The sequence below is a fragment of the Pezoporus occidentalis genome, unplaced genomic scaffold (assembly GCF_034315485.1).
Source record: "Pezoporus occidentalis ecotype Australia unplaced genomic scaffold, CSIRO_AGI_Poc_V1 ctg17, whole genome shotgun sequence".
Lineage (NCBI taxonomy): Eukaryota > Metazoa > Chordata > Aves > Psittaciformes > Psittacidae > Pezoporus > Pezoporus occidentalis.
Window position 1 is genome coordinate 686,969 of NW_026913531.1, and position 21,331 is coordinate 708,299.

The following is a 21,331-nucleotide window of genomic DNA, read 5'->3' on the forward strand; positions in this document are numbered from 1 at the left end:
ATCATGTTTGAACAACATGGCCCTACACAGCAATCTAAAGAACAGGAAAATGCATTATATAAGTTTGATTGCGATATTCTTGTCTTTCCCATTACTGACCTCACTGTATTATCATCTTACTCTTTCATGCTTCTGCAAAAAAAAAACCAAACCCTAATTGATTTTGACCTATGCTGATTAGTAATAAAAGATTTCTGATGTTTTGAGCTAGGCTGATACAGTTTTATTCACATATGGACTCTTTCCCTCTGCATAGTAATGGACATTAACTGTTTCACAGTACCCGAGCTAAAAACCAGGAGCTTTCTATTTGCAGACACATAATGCTACTGTATTGTTGAAAGTTTCCACACACACACACACACACACAGAGACAAAATTACACAGAGAAAGAAAAATTACCAAACATTTCTTTTTTCTCTGGTTATTTTTAGAAACTAAGATATGTTCATTTCTGAAGAGGGAAGGTGTCTTATCCAGACAGATTTTCACATAGCTGCTTTAATAATATCAAGGGACTCAGAGTAAGATGCTAGAATTTTAAAGTTCTGGGTGATAAAACCAGAGACTACAAAGATTTACAGTAACATAAAATGCCCAGTGCTCTAAGAGGCAAATTAACTTCAGAAGCGTGACATGCTAGTGCAGCCCTAAAAAAACACACACTGCTGTCTGTACTTCATCACATACAACAGTCTTTGGCATCTAAAGCATTGACAGAAATAGCTTATAGATTACATTAAACAACAGAAACTCAGCCTTAATACTGAATATCACTGTCAGTTATCAGAGCATGCACTGACCCAGGAGGGACTCCTCTGAGTGATTAGCAAAAAGACAAAATAATGATACCCCAAAATAACTTTAGCACTTCACTTGGAAATAAAAACCTCCTCTTAGCAATAAAGGAAAAAAGAAAAGAAAACAGGAACCTATCTTGCCAGCAGGAGCTAGGGATGGGACATGTAAGGGTTTTCACTGAAAAGAGCCCCTACACCTTTCTGTATTCAGAGTTCTTTGTTGCCTGACAGTAAACTGGAAGGACGGTCATATTTAAAAGTAAAAACGTCAGGCTGCGTCTCTGGCAGGCTGCAACAGAGCCCCTCAATGAATAAGAAGGAAAGGACGTTACCTTTAGCAAGTCTCCTCAGGATTTGACAGCGGCATTTAAAAGAGACAGCTATCATTCTCGCTGCCTGCCTGCCCGGGCAGAGCGCGCTCACGGCTCTGCCTGGGTGAATGCAGCAGGCGGCTGTGAATTCCTCCTCCCGCACATACCAGGCGAAAGGTAGCCCCGGCGGGGAGTGACAAAGCTTAATTCCTCTTGGCTGATGCAGAGATCAGCCCCATGTCATCCGGCAAAGCTGTGTCATTCACTGCTACCGCCACCACCACCACCTGCACGGGGAGACGAAGAGCTTAAAAAGCAGTATTTCTTTAAAAGCTAGAAAGCATCCAACTGCACACACAGGCGTGGGTATTAGAGGGAGCCGTTCCTCAGTCTCTCACGTTCCCTGGCTGTGCAGGGAGCGATGGTTGCTGTGCCAGGCAAAGGGCCCCATGTTTCAGCACTGGTGGTGATTTTTCACCTCTTTCCTCACATCTCCTTTCCTTATGGTTCCCTCTGGATATCTAGCGCAACACCAGGAATCCTGGGGGAGAAGGAAACTATTTCAAATGGAAAATATTCTAAACAAAGCATATTAAAGATTTAATCTTACATATCTGTAGGGAAGAAGAAAAAAGACTGATTTTATAATCAAGAAAGCTTTTTGACAATTTTAGACAAGTCTATTACAGCCATTGAAGCACAGACCACAGGGGGAGGGAGAAAGTCGAGGGACAGGATGGACTGTTGTGTGTGGGCAGGACCACCAAGCACTTGATCACACCAAAATAAATAAAATGATGCTGCACAGAAAACACGTTAATCAGGTATTCTCCCCTCACTAGAGGAGAGAGCAGCTTTTAGTGCACCTGAGAATGTATTCTGCCAAACACTGCGCCATTTGTAAGATTTCTTCAGCCCACCAGTAGTTTCATCTCCTTTTACACCTATTCAAACAGCAAATTAACCTGCTTTTCCAATTCATTCAGAAAATGATGAAGTGGAGCTTAAACAGGAGTTCCATCCTACCTTTAGGGAGCCAAATACTAAAGGATGAAACTCCACACCCATTCTAAAGACCAAGCAAGCAAACCAAAGTAAGCCGTATAAAGTCTGTCAATTCACACTCATGCACAAATCCCAAATACTGCATCAGATACTCTTTAAAACAACAGATTATTATTTCTTTGTCAAGACTTGTGCTTCACTTGGGTGATACATGTAAAACAGTCTTCATATACTCTTGTCCCATTCACTTTCTTTGATTAGAAAATCAGTCAGTGTATCTTCTGCCAGCTTTTATCCATCACTATATTTAATGTTATGGTTCAGTGTTAAGGTGCACATCAGCTACAGAAAAACTAGGAGAGGCACAAACAGCTTCCACACTTGGAGCTGTTTCTCTCACCCTGACTGCTCTGCACTGCATCAGCTGCTCCATGCTTCCATATTCCAACTCACTATTACAGTGATTGTTTTTCTTATTTTTGTCTTATTGGTTACAGCAACAGCTATCTTTCCAAGGCCAAGGTGAAACATTCCATCAGCACAATTGCAGCTGCAACTACCCACACAGGTCCAGTGAAATCGATTTTATTTTGTTGTCATTTAAACCAGTTAGGGGTAATCGAGTCATCTGTTCACCAACCTTGTCATTGCTTCTTGTAGCAGCTGTTGTACCAAACAGCTGTAAAATCCAAACAGTGGAAAAGCAGATGGACCTGAAGTCATGGCCTGATCACTCCAGCCCTGAAACCCCAGACCTCTGGCCAGGGTGTTCAAGGAGGGGTGAAGCCAGGGGAAGAAGTTGGAGGTTTAATCCAGTGTAATTCAGTGGTCTGAGGAGAAAATGGAAAATGTTGGACTACCACAGGGGGGAAAGGAGAGAGAAGTTGTATATTCTTGGACCCCCATAAAGACAAGTGAGAGAAGAGTACGTAGCTCTCTGTCCGCTGATATCATCAATACGCTTTTTGAGGAGAAAATCTGCCACCATTCCTTGTTGCCACCTCCTGCTCAGGTAACAGGACTTTCACACCAGTAATACCAATCAATACCACTCTGTATCTGATTCCCTTTCATAGAATTACAGACTCGTTTGGGTTGGAAGGGACCTTAAAGATCATCTAGTTCCAACACCAGGTTGCTCAAATCCCCATCCAGGCTGGCCTTGAACACTGCTAAGGGATGGGGCTCTCTGGCTCCACTGGAAAACCTGTTCCAGAGACCATGATAATGGCCTCAGCACACAGCTCCTGCTCACAGCTCTGTTGCGTTTGAGATGCTGAAGCTGCCCTGATCTTGCTGCTCCCTTTCTGCAGACCAGCATCCAGAATCCTTATTACCGTCTTTTCATCTGCCAGGTACCCATCCTTGATGCTTGTCATACCCAGACAGACCAATTTAAACACCTGCCCTTACCTCAAAGGTAACCAGAGGATACTGTAAAATGATCGTTTATCTGCCCTAATATTCGTTCTTTGATTTTTCCCAGGCAAAACAGACAAGGAAGACTGAGTGTGGTGTCAGAGCTAGGTGAGCCTGCAGTGATCCTCCTGCCCTTCAAAATAAGGAGCAGCTCTCAAGAATCCGCTTTTGTCTTCTCTCCTTCAGAGCACAATTTTGACATCCTTGAGGACTTCTGCTGCGCAGAGAATGGCAAGAGGTTGTATCTACACCATGAGAAAGAACTGATCACTACTTGCTTTTGTGATCTGACTCCACAACTTGGCCTGGTTCAGCCCCTTGGTAAAAGGAGGCAAAAGTGAGCACACTTACAGAGCTAGGAGGCTGCAAAAGCCAGACTTCAGACACAGGAGAAAAATCAAGCCATTGTGTAAGGACACAATGAACCAAGAGTAAGATGAACCCCAATGGGATTACATAAAAATGTATAAAACTCTAGTAATGATACAGAAACTGTATATATATGCAAAACCAGCAGCAGATCTGGACAGATAGGGCTTTATTAAGAGGGAAAAGATGTAGTCCTTGATCCAAAAAGCTTACTGCATTGTTTATTACTTCTTCTAGATTGCGGATGCATATGCTAAATAGCCTCTGAAGCACAGCAGTAACCACCTCCAACCAAATCAATAGAATTATATTTTTGCATATGTTTCTTCAGACATTTTTTCTATCCTTGCCAAAGGAGGTCATGTGCAGATCTGAATTGCTCAAGAAGACTTTGTAAGACAAAGGTTTCATACTTCAAGTACAGCACTGAATGTAAGGATAAACTGTATTTACTGCGGGGCTTTTTTTTTTTTTCCTGAGTTTTGGTAGTTCAAAAAAAGTAATCCAGTTACTGGAACAATTTCTGAAATATGCACTCATGATGCTCATGGTTTCACCAGCTTCTTGCTGGACAGCAATCACCAGGACTGACAGAACCATTCCTGCCTGAAGTCCTGCTTCCAAAATGAATTTAGAAACACCTAAGGTATTCTTCACCGTACAGAATATTTTTATTATTTTTTTTAACCAAATTAAGGATTTTTTTGTGATTATTAAGTGTCTCAACTTTCCAAAAGTCAGCCATCATTTTCTGAGGCATGAGTTACCCAGTTCTGCAGATGGACTCAACTGGTTGCTCAGGAGAAAAAACAGGGGAGAAGGTAAAAATAATGGGGTAGAGGGTGGAAGGAAGGGTACGTAATGTAATATTGGAAGACCAAAAACCTTCACGCATAGTGAAAACTTACTTATACTCTATATAACACAGATTAAAGTAATTACTAATTACATTTCTTCCTTATTACAAAGCTACAAATCTCGATACTATTTCCTCTGGGCTCATCTGCAAAAATCTCTTTTTTCATTTTGATCCTTTTGGACAGCAGCCTGAATTTATATCACTTCTATTGCTGCATTCATTCCTTCACAAGTCTGAAAGGTCATTTATAAACTCTACATAAATATTTATATATCTAGATGACTTGAGATATATATATGATAAATATTTTCTCAACTGAATTTGTATTCATTAATACTGAGTAGAAGATCACTCGATGTAAGAAGCTTATATTTCCGTATGATACGACAGTCAGAAAAATAGACGTATCCTATTTAACACCATCTTCTGGTTAATCTTATCAGATCATATTATCTGAAATAAATGAATCAAAAAAAGTTAAGATCTATTAGACTTCTCTGCAGGATAAAAAATTATATAATAAAGTTCTCTAAATTAAATTGAGGATTATAAACTTTATATAAGGTGACTTTTTGATGCAATTGGGAAACTTCTATGAAAATACAATATACAATGAGGAATAAAAATTCGGCAAAGTATCAAATTGTGTTTGGGGGGAAAAATTAAGTTTGCCAAAAATGCACTTTTTAGTCAGAAAACGTAACTCTTACTATTCACACTCTTCAGTTTCATGAGAATATATACACCCAGAAGATACTTCTTGGTCAAATTCCATTCACATGCTGCATCAAACATCTCTTTTTGCACACTGACTGATCAGCGTCCTAAAACCTGTTACAGCCCTCTTCCCTCTTTCCCTTCATAGGGAAATTGTCCATATGAAGTGCCATAATTCTTTTTGGATGTCACATGCTCCTATTTTTCTTTACATGTCAAGTTTGTGTGTCACCACTCTGAAGGTGATACATCACAAACAACTCAGTTGTCACAGTGATGTACACCAAAGATCTTAAAGAAAGATGACCTGTGGGGTTCAGTGAAGACAGCAATGTACTCGAACTACAGCTTCAGCAAAACAATAAGGTAACCAGAAAGATATACAGATATCAAATATTTCATGTGTCAGGAAGACACAATGGTATCTAGTGGGTCTACCAACATATGAAAATTGGAATGAAATATTATGAAGTCTGAATGAATTAAGATTTTGTACAACTCAGTATTTTGTTCCATCATTTTAAAAGATGCTACTGGTACCTATTACATTATTCAAGTCAAAAGTCAGATTATTAAGTGAAAAGACAGTTAATTTAACTGAAACATTTCCACTATTGTATTTGATATATCCTGGTATTAATCATGAACTAGGAACAAAACCAAGAGTCTCAATCTCAAAACAAAATTTGAACATTTTTCATCCCAAAGACAAGAGCTGTATTCCCATGCAGAAGCAGCCTCAGTCAATCCAGCATCTTGCAGTGGATACTGCTCTATTATGGAGATTCCCCTTCACTACACGGAGAGAGAATAAAAAGGAAAGCTCAATAAAACCACCCTGTTATTCCCTAGCTCTCAGATTATCAACACAGACAACTTGTCAGCTTTGCGTAATTCAGAGGGTCTTGTAAACTTACGTTTTTATTCAATCAACTACAGCAGCTCTTTTCTAGCTATATGAACCACCTTTGCAACACTGCCGGGCAATTTCACGCAGATCTTGCAGCAGAATGCTTTACAGGTCATTAAAAGAAATAAAAGGTGCTCTGGCTTCAGAGAATTGTTGTAGGAGAAGATTTCATGCAGAAGGTGCAGCATGTTGGAAAGCAAGGATATGGGTGTGCTAAAAATGGTAACAGATGACAAGAATAGTTAAAGATCTGAGCTGATGCCAAAACACCATTGCTGTGGCATCATATGAATATGGTAACTTTATCACCTAGAAATAGATTGGTGAAAAGCAATTCAGGGGCTTTCTGGATAGAAAAAAAAAAAACTTACTGGCTCCAAGCAACATCAGCCTTTTTGAATCAGCAGGTATTATGCAACTGGTGGTAAAATCAGTCAGTATTTCCACATTCTGGGATAGTAAAGCACTTTATAATACAGAAGAAACCCCCCCCCATTTTAATGGTGTGGGTTTTTTAAAGTCTGATTTAATTACATGTTCTATAAAATCTATAATGTTATATTAAAGGCAACAGAATGCGTACACGTTTTCTATATGAAAATAACTCTCCACTAGACACTACTCTCTAGCATAACATTAGGAACAGCATTTCCTACATTATCCTTCACAGCAATCCCACACCACAGCTTCACAAAAATGCTTTATCTTACCAGCTCATACTAATTACTGGCAAAAATCAACACTGCCCTTTCCAGTGAAACCGCGTTGATATACAAAGGTTTAGAAATGTTTCTTACTGGAGAAACTGCCCTCAAAGCCCTCTGAGATTTGTAGCGCAACTATGACTTTTCAATCCTGACCTCATTTCAGTTGCTAGCAAAATAGGCAGTTCAGCCTTTCCCAGGCTTTCCTAGCTTCAAATCTTTGTTCAAAAATAACAAAGGACTTACAAGAATGATAAAATATGAAGATGCCGTAAGTACTATAAAAAATAGAAACTTTTAGTAGCACAAGTTTGCTGCAGTCTCTCAAAGGTAATCTTAAGCACAGCCACAACTACTTGAGATTTAATTCAGAAGGAAGTCACTTTGCAAAAACAATAGCTTGTGAACCATTTCAGGTATCGCTCCATTTCTAGTATGTACATGTGTCCTTACCCTTACTTTGGTCTGGTTTGCAATAGCTGAAGAGAGTGCATACTTTCTAGAGCATTACCAATAATTTGTCCTTTTATCTTCTGAACCAGCAATTAGTAAAGAACCTGTATTTTTTTTCAAAATGTAATTTTGATGAATTATGTAAATGAAAACGTAATGAAATAAACCACCACTGAAGCAGTCTGCCTGCCCTGCCAGCAGAAGAAGCAGTGAAAAGACTGGCATACCACAAATGGCAGTGAGCCTTCCAGGATGCTTGTAGATCTCAACGAGAGGAACAACAAGGAACGACCCTGTTCAACAAACATAATCAGCCCAGGGTGGGCTCCTGCCAGCAACATGCATATAATTACAGGCTCTGGGATTTAATGTAATCTCAAAACTAAAGGATGACAGTCTTACAAGTAGCTTCCACATGCTGCACTACATGGTTAAAGACTCTTGTAATTACAGTTTCTGTAAGGCTTTTTACTCTGTAGAGGCTTTTTCAATTAATCAGAACGATGACCTTCCTATTGCTACATAAGTCTTTAACAAAACAAAGCTAAGCATTTCCTCAGAATTACCATACTGGAAGCCAAGACAATCCCCCACACTTAGCTGAAAACAGCTGCTTTTACGCTAATTTAAAAACAAAAAAAGATTATGATTCCACTGAAACCACTTGAACAAAAGTGAAATAATTATACCTCTCTCTAGCTATACCGATTTGTTTCCATATTTTTTATCAGCAGCTGTGAAATTAGAATATCACACTAGAAAATAAAATGTGTATTTAGAGAAATGAGTCTAGAATATAGCATAAGGTCATTTAATCTACTACAAGAGACTTTTAGGAATTAGTAAGATTTTATGTGCAAGTCTCTATATTCAAGATGCAGTCAAAAAGCAATGGAAGATTATAGCCCTAGAGATACAGTGCAAAGAATGGATGGCACAAACAGAGTTTCAACCAGCAATATCTCCAAGCCTTTGCAAGATGAAGGGAAACATCAATTCATTGATGCAGTTGTATTTCTACCTGCGTGCAAGCTGCAGGAAGACATGGTAGCAGCTGCTTTCCAAAACAGAGTGGGTTTCTATACTGAAATTAGGTATATACTGGATGTTTGCCTATGGTACGAGCAACAGCCAGCCAACTGGCACTGACCACATTGACTGTTACATCCCAGAAGCAGAACTGGTGTGCCTGAAAACCAAAGATAAATAGAAAATACAGACAAAATGGTCAGATATACAGGAAAGGGAAAAACAAGCAACAGGGGAAAGAAAACAAAAACGTTCCAGTTTGCACAATGGGTGCTGACTCTCATGATTAAGATGGGTTTGTTGGATAAAACTGTTAACTTCCTAGCTAGGTCCATTTTCCTAGCTAGGTTCATATTAGCTTCCTAGGTTCATGTTTCACTCTAATTCCCAGACTTGCACAAGACTGTACTGTCCCTATGCAAGCTGTGCACACAGTGACACCAGACACATAAGCGGGTACCTCCCTGAGCAACCTTTGTATAAAGTCTGACAATTCCCTAACAGGAACGGTGTGATCCTAGCGCTGATGTAGGCTTGTGGTATGAACCTTGCAGTTTCCAGTTTGGAGATGTCTGCAGCGAGAAACGACCACTACCTTCTGATCCATTTGTCTGCAACATACTTGCACACCAGGTCTGTGCTGCAGACCCAGCAAAGGCTTGGAGGTCACACTACAACACACTGCATCCCAGGCTTGCCCAGCATACCTTCCAGGAGCGTTTTAGTGACAACACAAAATTTGACTCATGTGGGAATTTTGCCACCTTCTGAGGACTGAAGATCAGCCACCATTAAGGCAGAATGAAAAGCCCAGTAATCTGTTACTGTAGTCTGGTTTAACACACAGAGAGCAAGAAAGATGTAGCAGAGTTGGGGTGAGGGATGAAATCTTCCTGCCAAGAGAGAAGGTCCTTCCACACCTCCCTAGATCCCTCTGCAGCATGAACAGGCTCTGCTTCCCTCCTGTTACCTGGAAGCACTACTACACCTCACCAGTGCTAGTACAGCTATGGCTGAGGATGTTTTACATGGCTGCTGACCCGTGCTCTGTGGCCTCCTGAGACCAGCAATGTCAATACCCTATGCACTGCCCTGGACTCAGTTTCTCTCCCATTGTGACCTGTGACCAAGTTATTTCCTCTCGTTTTGTGTTCTGAAGTAAAATATGTGAGGCTTTAGTTGGCGTCAAATTTGGAGTCCAGCACCCACACCAGGTCTGATCTAGCATCCTCTGAAACTGCGCACCTATTTAAGAAGGCACATCCCTGAAGTTTCTGTGCAAATGCAGGGCATTTATAGCTTCAGAAAAAGTTCTGTACCGTCGTACATCAGTGTATCACAGCATATGGCTAGTATCATTGACATTTCTGTATAGCCTTTTAATCCCAAGCCTTTGTTTCAGGTGACAGTTTTCAAAACAGAATTAATGAATAATTAAGGCATTATAAAAGGTTTTTAAACCTCTGAGCAACAATCACAAATACAAAATAAGAACTGAGACCTACTGAGAATTGTATACTCTTCCGCTGCAGGTACATACTTCCCACCATGGACTGCTGCACCACAGCAGTTCTGTACCAGAACCTGATACTCAACTCCGGTATCTATGCTGGTCTCTGCTTGGTTTGGACTTGTTTTTAAAAGGTTGAAAAACTAGACAGGGTGCAGAGAAGAGTGCCAAGAACGATCTGCACAATAAAAATGACTTGTGCAATGAAAGGAAACACAATATACCGGAAGAGTTTGGACAGCACCCCAATTACACAGTGCCTAAGTGCTGTCTTAGGAAGGATGTGTTGAGTGCTCAAGTGCTTCTCCATCATTTGACGGACAAGGGAAGCAATGAAAAGCTACATGGGAAAACACATGGCTGGAACTCAAAGCCATTAAAATTCAAACCAATCACCCACCACCTGCTGGGAAGATCTACTGATAGATAAAGCTATCAAAATGATTCTCTGAAGAGCCACTGCCTGCTTCCAACTTTTTTATATATGAATTCCTAATGTTTTAGAAAAACTGTCCCATTATACTCCAAAACTGCTGCACATTCTCAAAGAGCCAGCACTTCGAGAGCGGGAAAACCCTTCTGTGCACCATCCTCAGTCCCACACATCCCTTTCCCTTTGGATGTAAAAAAAGGGACAGGATCCACAGCAAGAGGGCAAACACACACATGCAAAGTAGCACAAAGCATGTTTATATCAGGAAAACAGAACATCTATAACACAGATGACTTGAAGGATTTATCACCATGCTTTGCTCCCAGGAAACAGTTAACAAAGCAAACAATGGAAAAGTTCCTAGGCAAGGGGTTGAAGTATTTGTAACATAAGTCTCAAGAGTGAAAGGTTGATAATTTCAAGCTTGTTTTAGTGTCATTCCTCCATGGATCATTAGTGCTTTAGTGGTGTCTTGCTGCTATTCATCACACTTCTAATAGCTCCTTCTGAAATACTCTTTGAAAAAAGTTGGCCAAGTACCATTAAAAGTCTGTATCAACATTTAGCAGGTTCTCTCCATCCCCATGCTCCCCACTCCCCCCCCCCTTTTTTTTAAAATCAGAGAAATCCTACAGTCTCCTAAGGTAAACATGACACCATATACAATAAAGACCATTAACAAACTGCGAGAAGCTCAATACAGAGGCAAAACAACGCATTCAGGAACGGCCCAACAGCAAACTAAAACGTGCCAGCCAGCAAAACAAATGTTACTCTTGGAAAATTAAAAGGATAATTTAAGAAAACCCAAAGCACTGGATATCTTCTTATAAAGAACAAATTCTTCCTGTATTATTTTAAACTTACCACTTGTAAACTATCAATTGGTATTAACAAATTATTACTTTAATTCGTTTTCTAATACTCCAACATTCTTACATAAAAACCTTCTCGCACAATTCTGCGCTGTCAGATATGAATTAGTAGCTTATCAACAGACATCAGACTTCAAGTTCTGCATTACATTTTCACTAACCAACTAGTAATTTTGCCTGGAGCTTGGACAGATATATTTTAACAGCATAAGCAATTCCACCTTGAACTCTTGACAAGTTCAGAGTTCTCAGGCTGGCTTTAGGGGCCTGAGAAGTGCTGCAGCCTGGGCTGTTCCGAATGCCTCCACCAGCCACCCAGGCTCAGAGGGGAGACACCAGCCACAGCTCACCTCTGCCACCCCAGCACCGCTTTGATAGCTGTTGCTTCATTTCCTCATGTCACATGGTCAAAACCTTTTTGACAATGTTTCACGTGATTCAGTAACCTCAGTGAAAACGTATTAATAACTATTTTTTCCCCCATTTTCCCACATTCTTCTGCAACCACTGTGACCTTTCAAAATTTCTCATAAACTTTGTCTCCTCTCTCCATAGGTATCTGGGTTCTTTTAATAATTTTCCATTGGATACCAGTATGCTTGCTATATATATACATTTTTATCTTTTATCATAACCCAGGCCTGAAATCTATCTGTTCCTTTTTACTAAACCCTTTCTGTTTGCTCCTGTGTTTCGGTATGGGAAACAGCCATAATTTAATTTAAGTCTTGGTGCAGTCCAACAGACCTTTAAGTAGAGGCAGTTACTTTCCCATGCTTGTGGCATGCCATTTATTAGTACAGCAACAGTAACTTCTTTTTGCAAGTATCACTGCTATTGACTGTACAGCAAACTTACATGCCATTTGTCCACACATGTGGGTCCCTCTATACACCACTGCTTTCCCAGCTTTCCATTCATAATATGTCATTGTATCTTGGATTATTTCCCCATAGATGCATTAACTTGCTAAATCATATGATATTCTTCTGCATATTACACATTTCTAGTTATTTTAAAGACTCTCCACTCTCATTACTATATAGGTTTCCTGATCTAATTTCATCTGCTAATTTTATCAACAGTTAATGAGGTTGTTAAGTCACTATTGCCTTTGCTATCCTTGAGTCAACTCCTGGGGCTGTTTCTCAACCCACTCATTTTGAGGTATTTTCCTTTGTCAGATCATAAGCATTTAAAATTCAGCAAATGCTTCACAAGACTCCCAAAAATCCTCAAGTACTGGATGAACTACTAGTATTTCTCCCATTAATGCTGTATTCTATTCCAAATTGTGACAGCTTATTATTTACAAATCTATAGTACTTATTAACAATGGTCACATTATCATCAAAACCGGAAATCCCTCTCCTCTTTAATGTTTATTCAATATTTACTTCATTAATGAAATTTTATAGTAACCAACACTAAATTAAAAAGAAGATCACAGCCAAAGGAACTTCTCTCTTTTTTTTCCTCTCCTCTTTTAAAGTGCATGTATTAATGTACTCCTTGGTATGTTGCTAGCTTTCCTTTCAAATGGATGAGCCCAAGCAGGCTGCATCTATAGATACCAGAGATCAGTGTGTTCACGGACAGAGACAGAAAGTTGGCAATGCTGTATGCTTGAATTTATTTGTTCATGTGTCACAGGCTTCATGAAAACCAGTGTGTACAGCAATTGCTGTAAAGCATTTACTCTTTTTTTTTTTCCCCGACATACATTTAGGTCTGCATTACGCCAGCTGCTGCACTTCCGCAATGAAAATAAACTTGGTACCACAAAGAGAAGCCTGTGTACAGATTCTACGAACTTACTTGGAAAGAGCTACATATACTTAATTGATCAAAAGGGAGTCACAAAAGGATGAAATATTTCGCAGAGGCATATGCTAATGGTACTGCACCAGCCTCCAAGACCGGCTGCCTTACTGGAAAGGTCCATAAAACTGTTGAGGTGATGGAAATGCTTGAAAGGTGCAGCTTGGAATGCAGAAACGGGACAGTAACAATGCCATTTATTTAATTATTTTAAAAATAAGGCAAGGAGAAAGGGTCCCGGGTGTTTTAACAGGAAATTAGAAAGCTAGCGGAAATAAATCCACCACCTATCAAAGCTTTAACAGCCCAAGTTCCCCTCCCCCTACTCCCCATTCCCGATCTCCCGGCTGCATCCAAACGCTCACAGTGCTGCTAATGGATAAAAATGGAAACAAATGTATGCAACAAATCACAGCAGGTTCCTGTGCCAGCTTTTCCCTTTTGATTCATCAGACCCAGATCTTCATACTGCTGCTACGTATTAAAAATCAATGTTCTGCCTCTTCATTGCTGTCATTATTTCTCTTTCACTTCAGAAGTTTCCTTCAGATTGCTGCCTGACCAGCTTGTCAGGACATATTTAAATCAATATTTTGAGCATACACACATGTGTGGCATGCATCTGGATGCCACCTCATTACCATCTGAATTCCTATCATTTCTGCCGAGGCACAAAAACGTAGGGGTAAAAATCATGTCAAATGACAGAAGATTACAGCCATCTATCTCCATCATTTAAAAATCTGAAGTAACTGCAGATTTTGCCATCAGCTCATTTTATACCTGTGAGAGAACCTAAATAAAGATTGAATGCAGCACTTTCTGTGATGCATGAAAACGCAATGCAGCTCAAGCAGAAGGCATTAAAGATTTATCCTCTACTTGGCCCAAACCGGGGTTTCAAGCTGCTTATGTCAACATCACTTACCGTACCTGGGGCTCACCTTCCACGTCCTGGAGGAAAACCCACGATGGTGCAGGCGGTTAACAGGGAATTCAAACATTCAGAGTTGAGTGAATGGCAACATTACTATTTGGGAAGGGGAAGCCCTACCAAGACCAAATGCAATTGAGGCAACCCGTCTTTATGGAGCAATTGCTACCGCTGGTTGAGCTCCAGGTAAGAGAAGCTCGGCTGGTACAGTGGATTGGCAACAGGGATGCTGGCTTCTGCAGTACTGTCAATGCACACTGGAGTAAACAGGTGAGGCTGCAGAAAGTCAAAATGCACAATCCTACTATAGTATAAAGAAACAGTGTAAAAAAATTTACATAAATAGCAAACCTCTGCTTGCTTGCATTTGGACACAAAAAGCCTCCAATAAAGGAAGTATCTTCCTTAACTTTGTCATAAAGCAGGTACCCACTGCACTCCTCCCTGTAACAACATGCCAGTGCCTTGATTTTTTTCTTTTAATTAGAAGCACAGCATTCTCTTGAAAGAGATTTCCTTTATGCTAATTCATGTCTTACTGACATGAAAATGAGCCTAGAGCTACTAATGTGATTTTCACATTAGGCTTCAGTAAGGCTGCTAAATTTTCTCCAAAGTAAATGTAAAAAAAAAAAAGAAACCAAAACCACAAACAACAACAGAAAAAAAAAAAAACAAAACCCCAAAGAATTATAATCCACATTTACACACCCACACACAAAAGCAGCACATTTTCCACTGATATGCTCATTTCAGGCTCTGTATTTGAAGTGTTTTAGTCTATGAAAGAGGATGATCAAGGACTCCTCACTTGGGGGTTCTCTGAGTGGTGTGCATGTAACAGCCTTTGGTGGGTGCATGGTGATGCACTTCTCACTGTCCTCTTCTGGGACATTTTAAATTGACAGATATGGGATGTGCCTGCATCTGAGGTGCAGCCAAATCCTTTTCCTGCCTTTTTTGCACATAGATGGAACAGGTATTAGGAGGACTACATGGAATCCTGGAAATACTGAATTTACTACTTCAAGATCCTATCACCAAAAGCAGAGAGGAAAAGTAAGCAGTTTTCATAGATTTTGAAGTACTTTCTTTATATTCATTTTGTCTGTTCTTTCCTAGTCCATTTTCACTTTCTATGATAAACACATATATTAAACATTAAATGCAAAATACAAAAAATATCTGGGTCCCCATATCAACACTGATCATTTATTTATTTTTTAACAGGCATGGAAACAATCCCTATGTTGACAGTACCCCTTTAAGGTGTGAGCAGAGGTAAACTTAAGTTCCCCTCTCCACTTGCTTTCATAGGAACTACTGCCCCTAATCTTTGACGTAATATCTGGAAGCCGACATGAATAAACATATTCACCAATATTTTCCCTTAAAGGGTTGAGTTTATGAACTAAAGCTGTAATACAACAGGCTCCAGCGCTGACATGATCAGAAACACAACAGATGTCTCATGAAGAATTTGTAGTTCTGGATCTAGTCCTTGGCAGGATCAGGACTCCAATGGCCCTTGTTCTCTGTTTTAGCTCTTTAAGCCAAAGAGGAGTGGGAAGAGGGGTATAGGACCATATGGAAATGCCTAAATAGAATCTAGAGTTCAATCCCACCAAGAGCTGCAAATGAAGACTACCCTCTGAGCAGAAACAAAGACAGAAGAGAAAATGGCAGAGAGGACTATAAATGCTCGTTTTCTTTTCAGTCATTAATATTCAGCTTATTCCACATGAAACCTTTGTTTCAAGGGACTGAATAGCTCAGAAGATTGACTTTGATTTTGGGAGGCTTTCATTCGTAAGCTGTCAGTTTGGATCTAGCTGAGGGAGGTACTGACGGATGGTTTCTAATATCTAAGAGGTGCTTAGTGGCATATGACAAATGACAAAGCAGTTGCACAGTGAGTTATATAGTGAGTCAGCAATCCTTCCCCAGAAGGTTCAATGCTAATTAAGAAGCAACTCTACACCTTCTGTGTAAGGCTGCTTGGAAACTTCTGCCCAGATGCCAGAAACAAATCACATTTGAACTAAATACCTTAAGCTTTAGCATGGAAATAAATAACAGCCCTGTAATTATATCACAGTGCAACCTTCAATGCCCTCGTTATATTTTTATTCAAACAGTACATTTAGTATAGTTATATGATGCCTGACTAACAAAAAGGCACTTTTTGTTCATTCAAAAACACTGTCAGTGTTGAGATGTTCACCTTTTATTTAAAACAGCACTTTGGTGGACAGGCTCCCTCCCAAGTCCATCATCCAAATCCAATAAGCGCAGTCATATGCTAAGCAGGACTAAGACGAGGTCCCACAGGATGGCACTGAGCTATGGCTCACATAGCTCACCTCCTCATGGTTCTGCAGACAGGGCAGTTCAGGCTGGGAACAAACCCCATCTTTGGCTCTGCCATTAGCAATGGACTTGAATAATGGTTTATATCGCACCACTTCCTCTCCATTTAATGTTATACCAACAAGTTCATTTCAGTCACATTCAACAAACAGATGGAGACTGACAAAAAGAAAAATAGCCTTTTTCCCCCCCTTTTCTTTCCAAGTTGCCCTGGTCACACAGCAAGTGATGAGTAGAAACAACAGACACCCACAATACAGCCTCCATCTTTCACAGAGGATTTTATCCTCTTTTAATCTGTGCCAGCTCAGCCCCAGCCACAGTGCCCCTGCATGAAGTGCTTCAAGCACTGTGAAATCCTGCCTTGGAGACACTGGTTTCTGATCCTTATTTTGTATTAAATTGCAAAAGTCCTGTGAAAAGACTCAGTTAAAACTTGTGCTGTGCATTTACCAGCACAAAGAAAACTGCATTTCAGGGACAGGACATACCTAATTGCAAGGAAATGAGTTACAGCAAAACGGCAGTAAGAACTACTGTAATGGAAGACAGCCTCAATTAGAAGTTACAGTAACAATGCAAGGAAAAAAACAATCTGATGCATGTTAATAGCCTGCTCAAAATCTCAGCACAAAGCAGCATCAGACACAGGAAGTCACTTCTGAAAAGCTAATGAATCATTTAGTTAACAAGGAAAGGTCATGCCTTTGATGAATGGGATCTAAGAATAATAATTAAGCAGAAGACCCATACCATATATATTTCACAAAAGGCTATAATGTTTTAGAAAACTGCTCAATTTTGGTTTGGGGTATTTTTTAATGCTATGAAAAGGTGTGCGAGTTTGTTGTGGTTTTAATTTTCACAACCAGTGTTCTTTTTGTTCCATTCTTTGCATTATATTATATATGACAAAGCCTACAAATCCATCTTCCCTTTCTTACTGCCTGTGAACCCTGTGGTGTTCCATTTATGAGTGGGAAGAACATGTGAGTTAAGTCACTAATGAACTGGCTTAAAAAAAGAAAGACAGTCAGAAATCAATAAGAAAATCAGACTCAGTAAGAAACTCAAAAAAACAGCTATGTAAAAGTAGCTCTTTTAAATTTTACTATACCAAAACCAAGTCTCCTGCTACTTTTTCAACCTGGCCACAAAGAAAGTTTTTCTAAAACTGAAAGCATACTTTTTTTTTGGGCTTTTTACACCGTGTCTCTACTGGAGAGCCATTAAGAGTTCACATCTCAGGAGAAAAGCGATTCATTGGATTGTTAAATTTGGCACCATATAAATCCTCTTCACTGCATTTTTTCCAAGTTGATTTTCAAGGTTAAGAGCTGTTTCCCAGACTCCTTTGCTACGTTAGATTATTAAAAAAGTGTCATAAAAGAATGTTTTACTTTTCTAAGAGATTAAAAAGAAAGCCTTCATACCTTTAGCTATCTATATTCTACAGTACGTATACTTGACACTGGAGTACTAGCGAGCCTGCTGCAAACAAAAATCCCTGATGATGCAGAAGCTCCCTTCACCGTATGCAGGGTACAAGAAAAAGTGTATTTCATTTCATGCATCACAAACAACTTCTGGAGAACACCTATTCATGTTACATTTAGTCAGGTTCTTACACTGCTTTTTCACCCCCTCTTGGATGCTGCTCAAATGAAGCTTTCCTCCTCCATGGTCAAGTCTCCCTCCTCCTCACTTTCACTTTGCTGAAGGAGAACTGGAGGAAAACATACCTGGATGTTTCTGCACCAAGTGTTTGTTGGGAATACAAGGCTGAAACCCCAAGATTGCTCCATGTTTGGAATAAGAAATTGAGAAGGATGGAGACACTTCAAAGGCTAGAAATGTTTCAAATCTCCTCTGGGCATGAGCCAGCTTGCAAAACTACCTCAGAGGTGGCTCTGTCATTGCCAACACATCACTTCTCTCCTTCCACAGACTGGTCTACCGCCTCCACAGGACAGATTCCTTATACTGGCTCAAGTGCCTGTGATAAGGTCACGTTTTACCGCCTCCAGGCCTAAGACACAGTGCACCTTGTGACAGCACCATGGGATCTGAAGTGACATATTCCATTAAATGCTAGAGCAGTGACTGGGAGACAAAGTGAGTGACCAATACAAAACCCCATTACTTCGAATTACATAAACAGGAATATTTTTCTAATAAAACATAATGAGGACTATTTTACTTATGCTAAAGCAGCACTTGGGGTTCTTTTTGAAATGAGACAGTTTGTTTCCAAATACCTTAGGAAACCTCACTACTTTCACTCTCCGCCCCAAGATAAAAACAAACCCAGTGGGACGGACAACTGCAGCATTTCAGCCCATAAGAGGACCATGTTCCTCTCTCCATCAGAAGGTGGAGCAGAGGTGATGGTATCTTGTGAATTTAAAGCCACATCTGCCTAGCAGACGGGTAACAACAATCTCCTGCATTGGTCAATGTGTGAAAAACCTTCTACTTTCAAGCAGCAAGAGATCCTCAACATAAAAAGGACATGGAACTGATGGAACAAGTCCAGAGAAGGGCCATGAGGATGATCAGGGGACTGGAGTACCTGCTGCATGAAGGTAGGCTGAGAAAGTTGGGGCTGTTCAGGCTGGAGAAGAGAAGGCTGCGTGGAGACCTCATAGCAGCCTTCCAGTATCTGAAGGGGGCCTATAGGGATGCTGGAGAAGGACTCTTCATTAGGGATTGTAGTGATAGGACAAGGGGTAACGGGTTAAAACTTAAACAGGGGAAGTTTAGATTGGATATAAGGAAGAAATTCTTTACTGAGGCACTGGAATGCCTCAGTAATCCCAGTGAGGCACTGGAATGGGTTGCCCAGGGAGGTTGTGAATGCTCCATCCCTGGCGGTGTTCAAGGCCAGGTTGGACAGAGCCTTGAGTGGCATGGTTTAGTGTGAGGTGTCCCTGCCCATGGTAGGGGGGTTGGAACTGGATGATCTTAAGGGCCTTTCCAACCCTAATTATTCTATGATTCTATGCTCAAAATGTAGGCTTACAGTAAGATGTGACAAAAGCTTCTGGGTCCCAGGATCTAGTCTTCTGCTCAGCTAATGCACTGAGCAACCTCTGCATTAAACCTGCCCTTCCCTTATGGCCAGCTCAGTCTAGAAGGCACAAAGACAACATCACTGGGTGCAGCGGCTCTTCCGTTGCTGGGGATGCCCTCCTGTAACCAGCCCTTTGTAGCTGCCTTCAGGAATGTATCTGGATACGTGCCCACGCACATGCCCAGAGCTCTGTTTCAAGTCCTAAATAGAATGAAAAATCTGTCAGGGAGTCAGCTTTCCTCCTGCCTTTCCTTTCTACCAGAGGTTGGAGCTGGAGCTACCTCAAGCCCTCTGACCCAAGGCAAGAGTGGTGACAGGAGAAAAAGGATCCTACCACCGTGACTGGCCACCTCACTGCCACTCCGTTCGTCTTCCCACTGAAGTCCCTAGGGTGGATTAGGGAGAGCCTCCCACCCCACGCAGTGCCCTACCCCTGCAGCCCACTGCCACCCTCCTCTTACACAGCTGAAACTCCAGATCCTCCTTCACCCTGCAGCATGAGCTTCTCCACTGCTCTACAGGCCATCAAACTCAGTGGCAATGGCAAGAAGAACCCTTCTTCCCAAAACATCGTAACCTGTTCTGCCTTACCTACTACAGCACCAAGAGAGGTTGTTCTACGTGGCAGAGCTACAGGCGTTTAACACTTGTAAAACAATAATTAATATTCAGGGCTCACTACGAAAATGTTCTTTTAGCTACCAAGACCAGCATGATTTTTCTTTTAATTGGAAGTTTTTTCATGGTTTATAAAAGATTTTCTGTGAATAGAATTGAATAACAAAGAAAAAAAACCTTATTTTGCTAAATCCTTATATTACCAAAACTGCAGCAAAACAGGTGAAACAGTCACCTTGCCTGGTGTGCCTGCAATGAGGTGATAATTATTTAAACACTCTCCTTTTAAAAACAAGTGAAATGCGATAACACTGACGCATTTATCCACCTGGTTTTGTCCACGAGCACAAATCCCTACCAGGGTTTTCTCAATAAAAAACGCATTACTGCAGCGTTTTCCACACTGCAGCAGTGTAGAAAAGAGGAGTATGTGTGCATACGGAGTGGAGGCACGCAGATCTCCAGGCCCACACACAAACACAAGGATTCCCGGTACACCGATGAGAAGTCCCAGATCAGTGCCCATTGACTCCCTCTACTGGCAAAAGCTGCTGCTTTCCTCTCCCCAAAAATGGATTTTTGCTGGCTCTTAACTTTTGACCAGCATGGAAAATGACAGCATTAATCTTGTTAGGCTACTTTCAAATGCGGGGAGGCAGACAGCCACAACAGCAGTAAATGATTCCAAAAGGCAACCCAGAACATGACCACTGCAGTGCACTGTGCCAAACCTTATCCAGTGCTTGTGACCAGCTGCTTTGCAGTGCACATTTGTAACCAAGATAACTTCAAATCTAAGGAGCCTCCTAGCAAATCCCAGATAAACCTAGAATAAGTATCCAGTATTCATTTTAATTGTAGTTCCCACAGTAATATTCACAGAAATTAAACTGGGTTCTATTTGTTCTCTGTGCAAACTTACAGATTTTCTTATTAAAGACAACCTTAAATAATGTAAGATTCATGGAATAGTACATTGCCTTCCTTTTAAAATATTTATGGAATTCTTTATAAAAGAAAATCACTACTTTCATTTTACTCTAAAACTTTAAAGGCGAGAGGCTGGATATGCATGAGGGCGGCCGAAGGGCTGTAAACTTGCCCCAGCCCTATCATCTGCC

At 40.6% G+C, this 21,331-nt stretch overlaps 1 protein-coding gene across 16 annotated transcripts in view; it reads right to left on the bottom strand.

Moving 5' to 3' along the window:
* The window catches only part of GRIP1 (glutamate receptor interacting protein 1), a 324,193-nt gene that overhangs the window by 157,474 nt on the left and 145,388 nt on the right, over nt 1-21,331 (bottom strand). Inside the window, exon 1 of one of the 16 annotated variants that reach the window (XM_062613667.1) lies at nt 1,133-1,387. The exons of the other annotated variants lie outside the window; for them this stretch is intronic. Coding sequence (XP_062469651.1) covers nt 1,133-1,187 — 55 coding nt within the window. The 5' untranslated portion in view covers nt 1,188-1,387. Of the gene's footprint in view, nt 1-1,132; nt 1,388-21,331 lie in introns of those variants that run through there. 16 annotated transcript variants of the gene reach the window in all.